The sequence below is a fragment of the Poecilia formosa genome, unplaced genomic scaffold, assembly GCF_000485575.1.
Source record: "Poecilia formosa unplaced genomic scaffold, Poecilia_formosa-5.1.2 Scaffold2252, whole genome shotgun sequence".
NCBI classification, from domain to species: domain Eukaryota; kingdom Metazoa; phylum Chordata; class Actinopteri; order Cyprinodontiformes; family Poeciliidae; genus Poecilia; species Poecilia formosa.
In genome coordinates, this window is record NW_006802191.1 from 9,815 (window position 1) to 21,362 (window position 11,548).

Consider the following 11,548-nt stretch of genomic DNA (forward strand, 5'->3'; position numbering starts at 1 on the left):
CCTCCTCTCTGTGCTACTTTTGCTGTCTGAAGACATGCACCACACCCAACCAACAACAACCAATCAGAGTCGGGAGGGAGGGCCTTAGCGATGTCAATCAATGTTGAAAACCCAGAAATTGGGTTTTTGCTAACAGCAAGCAACCATTATCAAAATCTGTACACCTGAAGACTTAAATCAGTGCTTTTAATTTGAAAGAAACTCAACTAATTTATGTTCCGTCGCTCTGTAATTTTCACCATAAGCAGCACAGACACAGAGATGTAATCACAAAAAATTTGATGGAAAATTATCCACATTTCTTGCACCACAAAATCTCTTATACAGCATTTATAATGTAAACACATATATTAATTAAATAATACGACAAATTGGGATGAGCAGAAACTGCTAAAGAGCTCATTACTGTCAGGGGTTTAATTTGTTTTATTTATTTAAAACAAATTGTGTTATTTAAAAAAAACCCATAAACATAAACAGTGGCCTGACTGAATAAACTGGAAAAAGTTGTAGAACATGTAAACAGCTCTATCAAAATAGACTCTTACGCCCCCTGTTGGGCACTTTGGTTTCTACAGTTTGCTGAAAGTAGTTTTTCCAACTCTACATCCCAATGTTCATATAGATTTTGGCATAAATTATGTAAACATCATTTAGGTTTCCTAGAAAAATCACGGTTTGAAGATGTTTTAAGTCCACTGAAAATGAAACCTGAACATTTCTGCAGCTATTTCTTTCAGAACTTTAATGTATTTAGCTCCATCCATATAACTTTGACCAAACAAAACTACCCTTGATGTTGCCACCGCCAAGCATGACTACGGCAATGGTGTGATCATGCTGATTGCATTTCTGCCATATTTTTTGCAGAAAGGCCAGAGAGATCAATTCTCAAATAAAGAACATCCTTGAAAACTCTGCTTCTAGTTAAACAAAAAAAGACATTAAGATATGAAACATCAAAGAAGGGAATATGAATGTAACATTTTAAGGTTCAATTTGACAAGTTGGCGAATTTAACAGATTTAATGATGCATAAATTTTGTTACAAGTATAAGGTCAAAGGTTACAAAGTAATCAACAAGATGGAGCAGGAGGTGTGGAAACACCCAAACTGCTTCAAAGTGTGAAGTCCTGTGTGAAAACAATGAAGAGCAGTTTTCCCTTTGTGCTTAACTATTACTTATTAAATGTTTATACCTCTTTAACTATTACACATTTCCTCAGCTCAGACTTTAATGTATTTTATTTTGATTTCAAGCGACAGACCTCCACCAATTGTGAGGGAGAAGGTGATTAATACATGGCTGTTAAAAGTTTTACGAATTAAAGTCTGAATTTTTTATGGCTTACCTTTGGATTTCAGAGTGAAGGGAAATGAAGACAGCGGCGTGGTACACTGTCTAGATTTCACTTTTTATTTGTAAAGTGAAATTAGTGGTTGCAGCATGACCAAAATGTGAAAAAGTCCAAAGGCTGCAACACGTAGAAGAAAAGAGAAGTCTACTCGAAAAGAAAGCTTCTGATGTTAGCATATAGTTCCTGTTCTTGATATAGTTTGAAACTGCAAAACTCAGAAACTTTAAGGAACATTTTTAATTTGTGTTATCTTCATCTCTGCCAAACAAGGTAAAAAGTAAATGAAAATAACAACTCTACGAGAAACTCAAAGAGAAAATAGTAAATGATTTAAAAAACAATTATGGACCCTCTTCTGGATCAAATTTACATAAATTACATTAAATAAATGTCAAAAAAGGATCAAAGTGGTCTAAAGTGATAAATACACATTACTCCACATAAAGTTGCCCATAGCAATACTGAAACATGAGAGAAATATTTCAAACACAAACCCTACTTTAACTGCTGTGGTCTCACGATTATTAAACCGCCTAAACAGAACTCTTTAAAAGGCAAACGATAATGTTTCATCACATGTTAGAAATATGTCGAACTCAAAGAAACGCCTCAAAAGAGAGGACGGATTAAAAAAAAAGATAGAAAAGGCAGAAAATATCCCCAGAAATGTGTCTGGAGGAATATTGTAGCTTAAAGCTCAAAGAGCAGAGGCTGCGCCACCTGGTGGCAGAAAGAGGAAGCTATCAACAGCTGCCATCAGGTTTTTGAGGTGGTCGAAAACCCTTGATTGACCACAACAAATCTGCAGGGAGATACATGAGACTACTAACCTAAAAGCACAAGAATAGCCCATTGAGAATTGCTAAAAGCAATATAAATAAGCTAAGGAAGTTTGGGATTCTGTTCAGTGGATGAGTGGATCAAAACTAAATATAAAGACAGTGGTGGTCCTCTGAAACTGTAAAGCTGCAGTTTGTGAAGGGCAGGATGGATTCAGTCAAATATCAGGAAATCCTGGGAGAAAATGTCATGAAGAAGCCGAACCACACAACGGGGAAAATATCGCAAACGCTGCCGAGGCTCGGATTCAGAAAAAAATCATTGGAAACATTAAAGTGGCCATCATTGTAGCCTTCCTTCGAGTGGAGCATTGATCTGAAAAAAATCAGGCTTTCAGATTAAAACAACAAAAAGATGCTCTTATGAATCCTAAAGGTTATTATACTGAAAGGGTTCAACAATTTTGAGGGTGCAGAATTCAGTAAAAATTGCTTTTTTACAATTAATCTCCGGAAGTTACTTGAAATATAGATTGTGTTGAGACATTGAAACTATTTTTAATTTGTTTATTGCAACAGATTTTAAGTTTATTTCCACTAAACCGAATTAGCAGAGGTGGATGAATGACTTTTAAAGTGAAGCGGCCCACACACCGTCAGTACTTTAAAGCAAAACCACAGAAAAGGAAAAGTGGTTTTGAACATATTCATAACCGACTTACAAATTGAGTGCAAGTGAAAAGTTTCCAAGTCTAAAAACAGCTACTTATCTTTATTGAAGTCAAACAAGCTGAACAATGCTAGGCTTATATGCTTAGGAAACAATGAAGAGGCTTTAAGTTTGAATTTCACAAACTTCTAAGTCTGGATGTGATGAGAACAAATTAAACATTTTCAAACGTTTTGCAAGCGGAAGTGAAAGTTAGATGGGCCGTGGCCAGAGTGCTGCTGTAGGTATGATGCTTGGCTCTGCCACTGCATAAGAAACAGGCAGTAACAGTCACAGAGGTTTCATCAGGCATGTCAGTTTTTTTCTGTAGCTGCCCTTCCACTTCCTTATTCACCCCTCTGTGCGTTTCCTCTTTCAGCAACTGATATTATTCCCCTTCAGCGCTCTGCTTTGGGTGATTCTTCGCTTTCGAGCTGTAAAACTGAGCTGCTTGTCTGCTCTTATTCAAGTGATGTTGAGGTCGGTGTCGCTGAACTTAGTTGTGTTCGGTTTTAGAGATCTGGAAGGGGATTTCTGAGCCGCGGAAGGAGAAGACGACGGGTGAGAGCAACAGGTACGCAGCGCGAACAGAACAGTTTGCCGATCTGCTCTCTTAACTTGTTTTAACTGTGACCAACTCTCTTTGTGCTTTTCAGCTCCAATGCCGCCCTTTGGGTTTTCTTTATGAGGCAGAAGGAAGCATCAGAGTGAAACGGTGACAGTCATGTGCGTCTTTCTGCAGTAGTCTACGTGCCCTGCGTCCGCTTCCGTGCGAACAATGTCAGGCGACGTCAGCACCTTGACCTGGAGGAGCATGTCTCCCACCAGCCCGACAGATTCCTCGGATATGTCTCCCACCACCCACGTGGGCAGGGATAGCATCTTCCCGGTGAAGATTATCAAAGTGTGCTTCCTCAGCAACAGCTCCAACCTGGGAAAGAACTTCAAGCTGGTCCGCTGTGAGGAGGGCTGGACGATCAAGGTATGCTCCTCTGCTTATTTCCAACCCGTCTTTGATTACAGCAACAGACTGTGCAAAGTCTGTCAAGACACAGGAAATAAACAGCCGAAAGGTTGTGTAATGCCACACCGTCAACCGACCTTTCAGGTTTCCATCCCTGAAGACTCTCTGCTCTTCTGCTCATTTCAGCACGGTGGCTAAATATTATTTAGATGCTCTTCAAACTTAAAACATAAGAATCTCTCGAAGTGTTTGGGTCTTTGTCGCAATCCAAGGCAATTCATTCAAGTTCAAGTCATGTTGCCAAATATAAGGTGAATTCCTGTCAAAGAGCGACTAGTCTTCAATTAGCAGTAATTCCCAGTGGTGAGCAAGCATGTGGCAACAGTGGAAAGGAACGACTCACTTTTAGCAGGAAGAGGAAGATGCCTCGTCCACACGAGAACGTTTTCATCCACACAGAAGCTCAAAGAACAGACAAAAACGCAATTTTTGGCAAGCAACAAAGTCAAGCTTCTTTGTGTCACGTTGTATTACACAAATAATCAACTACAAGACGGCGAATATGTAATCCGGCACTGTTGTTGTTGTGCAAGTTGAGGATTATATTTCAGGTTAGAGGCTGAGCTAATACATCAGTGTTTTTAGAAAACCAGTGTTTTTCACTGTCCACACAAATATCTGAGCAAAATTTTCACTCTGGAACCCCAAAAAACATGTTTCCCAATGTCGGAAGAAAAAAAAGTTCGTGTGTACTACGAAGAAAGTTTCATCAAATAGTGAAAATGTGAACACATTACATAATTGTGTGTATTTTCAGAGTACAGAGGTTTAGAAGGGATGACGTTTTTTGATTATTCTCCAACCAACGGCACATTCAATCTTAAATAGCAATTTGGATACCACAGGAAAAAGTTTGGTTATTTGATTACTCAACCTGTTAGGATGGTGTGGTTACATTTCACACACAGCATCATAAAAATTAGCATGTTAAATTCTCTATGCAAGAAAGTACATATTTGGTAACTTCTTTTAAAAGTTTTTGACACTTGCAGCACAGTCATCATTGCTGGAGGAACCTTTACCATGGCGGCTGCTATATTTATCATCACTGTCAAAGCAACACTTACACTTCTATTAAGAACTACTGAGCATGCTCACTACAACATTTACTTGCTTAAATAGGTGTTATGTGACAGAAACAAATGGATCTTAAATTTATTTTGCTCTAAATTCCTGCTACAGATAGCTGCGCTGCACCGTTAATAGCAGCTTGTACGTAAATGAGAGCTCTGTTTAACTTCATCTTTGCTTTGCATTATTTCTCTTCCCTTGTATATCAATAGCGCAGGTGAGAACGTGAGTATTTCCGTTTTTGAAACAAAACTCCATCATGCGCCGCAGATTGTTGCTGAAGTGCGTGTAGTTTTCAGTTTAATTCAATTAAGTCAAATGAAATCTAATTCAATAAAATGTGATTTATTTATTTTTTTCAAATTTTCTATGCTGACATGTCTGGTATAAATTCAATTTAATTGTCAAACTGCTCGTTTAGGCATCGACTATTAGCAATATAAGCTCCAACGACGCATTTCTCAGAGTTCTGTACATTTAAATCCTGTTATGCATTTGCCTGATTTAGTGAAACACTAATGGCTAAAACTGAAGAAAAAAAATAAATAAATAAAAAATAATTATTAATGCGCTGTAGTGAAACCGGCTGTTGAAGTTGAAGTTGCTGACGGAATAAATAACTTTTCGAGTTTAAAATCGGATTTCAGGAGGCTTTCTTATTATTTTTTCTTAATCGAAAGTTGGTCATTGAAGCTTAGTTAGTTCCCTGCAGCCCCAGCTTACCTGAATTCATCATTTAGGGTGAGTAGATACTGTCCTACGCTGCTGTCCTCTAAGCTTCACTCAGCTGTGTTATTAATTTTTCCCATAAACCAACATTTCCAGTGATCTCAGCATTATCTGGCTGTTTGTCCACTGCTTTCCTCAGCGCGGTAGTAAAAGGGAGTTACCACAGTTCAGACTTGATGTTGACGCCTTGCAAAGCCCTCAGCACATCTGCCATTTCTGCTTCAACTCAAAACGTTTGCAGAGAACTGATAACATCGCTGCCTCGGTTGCGAGACTGTTTGCAACCAAGTCGCCTTGCTTGTTCGAGAGTTTGCTGTCAATAATGAGTCAATAATACGTTTCCAATTTGCACCATTAGCTGAGGAAAGTGTCAAAGTAAAAGCTTTGGGTTGAGAAAAAAGCCGACATGAGGATTTACTCAGCTTTTCTGGCAGCCATTATGAAAATGTCACAATCACATGCTAACATTAGCTTCTCCTCTAGAACGTCATCCATACGGTGCTGTCCAGTGGCTGTGTGGGTCCAGACATAAAGCACAGCCTCTGTTACGGCCTTCTTCTCAAACACCTCAAGTCTTCAGAGATGCACTGGCTGCATCCGGATCTGACCGTGACAGAGCTGACACATCGCTATGAACAGCAGCACATCGAGGCCGAGTGGAGGTCAGCGACTGCTTCTATTCCTAGTTTTGATTGGTGGAGATAAACTGATATAAACTGCAGATAGTGACTCAAATTTTCTAACCTTAAACAAATTTTTTGCTCTGACGAATGTGAAATATTTCAGCTTGGATTAAAAATAAATTTCTAAATATCAAACTTTTTCAGACTCAGTTTTATAGATTTTCAATCATTTTTTTAATGACATCATGGACATAGCATGGTATAGCTCTCGTTTTACTCAATTCATATAAAAACTAAAGCTAGCTGCTGATTGACCAAATGTGCTATTATACCGTTTTTTTTTTTTCGTTTTTTTTTTTTTCTGGACAAACTTGCATGAGATAAAATACATAATGCTGAAAAATCTGGCATGGATCTGGTAAGAATCAAAAACAGATCCTTGAATTTGCAGTTTATGATCAGCAAGAATAATTTAACAAATTTCAAGAAATAAGATTTCAAAGGCTTTGTTTGGCCTCTAAACTAAATCTAAAGTAAGACCCTTACAGTACACTTAAAAAAAAGAAAAAACAGATAGAAGTAAAGTGATCTAAAGGCTGAAAAACATTTTTTTAAAAAGCCCCGTTTTTATTTTAGAATAATTATGTTATCTAACTCAAACATGACTAAATGAGAAAGAAAAACTAGCTTTGATGTGATAAACTAATACAAAAGTTAGTCATCTAAATAGAAATCATTACAAAAAAAAGTTTTATCGAAACATAAGCTTTTAACTTTTAGATAACATCTGTTTTATAATTTAAAGAAACCCTGATGATCTATAAAAGTGGAATAAAATCTTTTTTTATTTACAACCATATTGTTTATAGTTATTTTAAAAATGTCTGTGCAGTGAATGCAAGTCAAATTTCTTGGTTGTGAGCAGAAATGTGACCAATAAAGCCGATTCTGATGCTGAAAAATGCAGATCTGGTAAACCAGTTGAAACATATCAGCTCTAACTTTAACTTTTTTCACTGGTTTCATGTAGCTTCTTTTTTCTTATTTGCAACACCACTACTAAAGTTAGGTGTACGCATATTTTCACATTTAACTTCAGTTTTAAAGTACTTCACTTAAAACAAAAATGAAATCACTGCCTATAAATGCAGTGTTGACTTGTATGCGTATAATCTATTGAACATAAGTTCTTATGTGTTGTCCAAGACAACACATAAGAACACGTTATATGTTTAAAGGGCTTCAGTGACATGAAATTTAAACTTTAAGTAAATGAATGAAATAAAGGAAATCCAAATCATAAGTGTATGTGCGATTTAAGTGAACATTTGACAAATTATTGTTTGTGCACATAGCTATATGCGCTCAATGAGGCCTTAGCCCTTCATGATCTCTGATTGAGTTACACAACAAGATGGGCTTGCACTCTAGAGTCCTGCATATTCTATTTCCGATTAGCTAATTATGATGTTTGTCTGTACAGATATGACCTGAGGATCAGATACATCCCGTCAGACTTCATGGAGACCTTTATGGATGACAGAACAACCATGCTCTACTTTTACCAACAGGTCAAATATCTACAGCTGTCCACCTTTTAAGAGTTTCCAGATTACTTTTTCAGTGATAGGAAATTCATTGAGCATCAGGGTTAAACTAAGATCCTGCTAAAAATGTTTGGTAAATATCAAAAAAAAAGCTTTTTGTTTTCAACAGGTACGAAGTGATTACATGCAAAATTATGCCTCCAAAGTCAGCGATGGGATGGCCTTACAGCTTGGTTGTCTGGAGATCAGGTAAAGAACGGCTGATGTTTCATCGAGGCTTAAAGAAGAAGACGGACAAGTCGTGTTGGTAATGACAGCTAAATCCTGGTGTTGTTGCTGCAGGAGGTTCTACAAGGACATGAATCCAAATGGACTGGAGAAAAAGTCCAACTTTGAACTGCTGGAGTAAGTAAAGTCTTTACGGTCTTTCAGCAAAATAGTGTTCAAGAAGGCAGAGGCGCATCTGGAAGCCGTCTGATCGAAGCACAAAATTGTAGCTGTAAAAACACCAACATGTATTCACTCCACTCTTTAGGAAAGACGTAGGGCTGGACCTGTTCTTTCCCAGAGAGCTCATAGACAGCATGAAGGTACAGTCACCTCCAGACCACATGTCGTTTTGTTCTCGCCACTGATTCGTCAGCGAATGATGCCGTCTGTCTGTGTGGTCGCGTGCCAGCCCAAGCAGTTGCGCCGGCTGATCCAGCAGACCTTCCAGAGCTACTCGACGTTTCAGCAGGACCAGTGCATGGCGAAGTTCTTCACCACGTTGTCTCAGTGCTACAGCATCACCGAGGAGAGCTACGGCTGCCAGCTGGTGGTGAGCCGTCTTGTGACGTCATGTATTAATCAATCTGGACAACCTGGAACATCTAGGTGTCCCTCAAAATTGTAAACATAAGACATACTTTCTCAAAGCGATGAATGAGTTTTATGTTGCCTATACTGAGAGATATGGAAGATGTATGCCTTTTAGAAAAAGCAGAAAAGTGCTATTTAACATGCAGAACCTTTCTGTGTTCTGCTTTTCTGTAGCACGGCTGGAATCTGGCTATAGACCTGGTCATAGGATCCGCCGGGATCAGTCAACAAATGGATAACTCAAAAGTGAGTGGAAATCTTTTCATCGTCCAACTTATTAATCACACCAGTTGATTTCTTCAATTATTTTAGCAAAAATATTCTAAAAAGTGAAATATTTCTCCACTTGAAATATTGGATCCCTGCAGCTCCTCCTGAGTATGTGATATTTGCTTTAATTGTTTTTCTCTAATCTACTTTACTTATAGTCTACAACAGGGAAATGTTGCTCAGACTTATTTTGGTTTGGTCAAGGGTCACAGTCAGAACAACATCTAAGAGGTAAAGGGTGGATTGTAAATTCTTAAAATGCATTTTCAGACTATTTATCTCCATAAATCATAAAAGAAAAAAAAAAAAGAAACTAACTAACGAAAATAAAATTGATCATAATCTGTTAAGAAAATGGAAGTGGGTTGGGTTGCAATGGCAACACGCGGGTATGAAGTCGGAGTTTAATTAACTTTAGCTCTTCATTGCTTCAACTTAACCAGCAGTTCCAAAGTACATCAGTGTTAATCAGAAATACTGTCTGTTTCGCAGCCCGTCTGTCTGGCCAAGTTCTCTGACGTTCGCAGCATCTCCTGCACCGCTGAGCCTGACGGCCGCGCTCTCCTCACCGTGCACATAGAGGGATCCAAACAGGTAGCACTTCACTTCCCGACTCAGTAGTTTCACAGTTAGAGTAGCAGGAGAAAGTCGTGCGGGTATAAGGCGAAGCACTCACATCCTTCTCAGTGCTTTTGTGCATGCAAACATACTACATGTAGTTCTTCTCTGCGACTAAATAAATGCATCTCTTTCACTGGTTTGAGCCAGTTCCTCATTGTATTAGCATACTTATCTAACGACTGCTCGGTAGCTAACCAGGAGAGACTGACACAGTCAGTTAGCTGGACAAGCAAAACTTAAAGAAACAGGAGCTGAAACATACTTAGGATTGGTCAGTGTAGGGTTATTCTGAGATCCAAGAATCAGAAATAAAATATATCCTTCTGGCAAACTAGAAAAAACAAGTTTTATCTAAGAATAACAGGAACTTGAAGGGTTATTAACAGCCTTAAAGAGGTGTCAGTGGTACAACAATTGAGATTCACAAGTAATTTTGCCCAAGAACCTTTTTTTTTTAATGTCTAATTTGACCAAAAACACCCCAGCATGGTTCCACTTTTGGACCACTACCTACATCCTCCAGTCATATGAAAACTTTTACTGTTCTGGGAGTGCCAAGCCAAGCTTCTCCTTTTCTTCATATTTCCTTTGCATCCTGATGTGGCTTCTGAGTTGCACTATTTTTGTGGCTTTCAAACCCCAACATGTTCACCTAAAGCAGATTATCTTGTGCTTTCAACTCCGCAGCCGCTTGCAGTGAACATTTCCTCCCTGACCGTAGCAGAGAACATGGCCGACCTGATCGATGGCTACTGCCGACTGGAAGGAAAAGCCGAGAAATCGCTCATGATCAGACCTAACAAAGGTACCATCACAGTATGTCGTAGGGCAAAATCACTGTGGTATAAAAATATAAAAAAGCAAAATGTACTTAAAAAAAAAAAAGAAGTCCCGCTTTACAACCTCGATGTCACTAAGTCATAATGAAAGTGCTGTATTTGGTCTTCACAGGAAGAGACACGAGGCTAAAGCTTCCCGACATACCTCAAAGGTGACTATTATGGGTCAAGTTTCAAAAATGTTCATGACACTCAAACGTTTTTTTTTTTTTTTTGTTTGTTTGTTTTGGTAAACACGCCAAAAGCAAAAACTGTGTAGGTGTTGGGTTTATTTTTGTGCTTCCTCTTTTCCTCTGCATTTTATTTGACATTTTCTTTCATGTTCCTCTCTGTTTGAAAAAAAAAAAAGTTATTCAAGCATTACTTGCAGCTGACTCCTTTTTACAACAGCTGCATGTTATTTCCATCTTTGAACACCAAAACAAGATTTTCTCTACATTTCATTCCAGAGCTGGTCCCTCCGGCCCAGACAGAGGTTCAAGTAAGTCAATATCTTCATTTATAAACTGAACAGACTCTCATGTCTTGAGTTTTTACTTGCATCTCACTTTTCTAACTACATTTAGAAAGGTTTTAATTGAGTAATAAATGCTGAACGTAAGCGCTGTTTTAAAATGTTTTTTTTTTTTTTTTCACTTAACTTTTAGGTTCGGATATTTATGCAGAGATCCCAGAACAGACCGCAAAGTATGATGGTGAGTAATAATTTATCTTAAATTAGGCAAATAATGCAGCATTGTTCTCAAACAATCACAAAGTGCTTCATAATGACCGAGCGTAAAAATAAAAACAATAAAATAAAAAAAAATAAAATAAAGAAAATGCCATAATATAAAAACATCTAAAGGAAAATGATGTCAAGCAACGCTGGAGACCAACTGAGGTTTATCTGGTGGGGGGACGAAGCAAGAATAGGTGGAACAAAATTCTCAAAAGGTCGCTTGAGGTAAACAAGTCTCCATGACGACCATTAGACGCCATCTACAAGCGCGTCTTAATAAACTAGAGACACAAAACTATTTCTGTAATTCAAAGCGAGTAAAGCACAGTGGTCCAACCGTCTTCACACTGAGCCTGAAAGCAGCAGCCCGCTTCATGCATACCATCATATTATGC

The 11,548-nt window shown here is 38.2% G+C and overlaps 1 protein-coding gene across 2 annotated transcripts; it reads left to right on the top strand.

The window, feature by feature from the left end:
- The first annotated feature begins 3,175 nt into the window (after positions 1–3,175).
- LOC103133102 (protein-tyrosine kinase 2-beta-like) lies at positions 3,176–11,542 on the top strand. Of its 2 annotated transcripts, none has more exons than XM_007544868.2 (14): positions 3,176–3,421; positions 3,504–3,829; positions 6,155–6,333; positions 7,778–7,865; positions 8,011–8,090; positions 8,184–8,246; positions 8,377–8,431; positions 8,521–8,661; positions 8,877–8,948; positions 9,465–9,566; positions 10,281–10,398; positions 10,545–10,584; positions 10,882–10,913; positions 11,080–11,542. In XM_007544868.2, the coding sequence occupies exons 2-14, from the start codon at positions 3,626–3,628 to the stop codon at positions 11,133–11,135; spliced, it is 1,230 nt and encodes a 409-aa protein (XP_007544930.1). In that variant the 5' UTR covers positions 3,176–3,421; positions 3,504–3,625; the 3' UTR covers positions 11,136–11,542. The 2 variants fall into 2 exon arrangements, with proteins under 2 accessions (XP_007544930.1, XP_007544932.1); XM_007544870.2 differs by having other exon boundaries at positions 3,176–3,408; positions 3,590–3,829.
- The last annotated feature ends 6 nt before the right edge of the window (positions 11,543–11,548 follow it).

Bases quoted from the DNA above. Each gene is read 5' to 3' on its own strand.
- LOC103133102 (XM_007544868.2), top strand. From the start codon at position 3,626: ATGTCAGGCGACGTCAGCACCTTGACCTGGAGGAGCATGTCTCCCACC. The intron at 6,334-7,777 runs GTCAGCGACTGC...TTGTCTGTACAG, and splicing joins CACATCGAGGCCGAGTGGAG to ATATGACCTGAGGATCAGAT. The intron at 9,567-10,280 runs GTAGCACTTCAC...TCAACTCCGCAG, and splicing joins ACATAGAGGGATCCAAACAG to CCGCTTGCAGTGAACATTTC.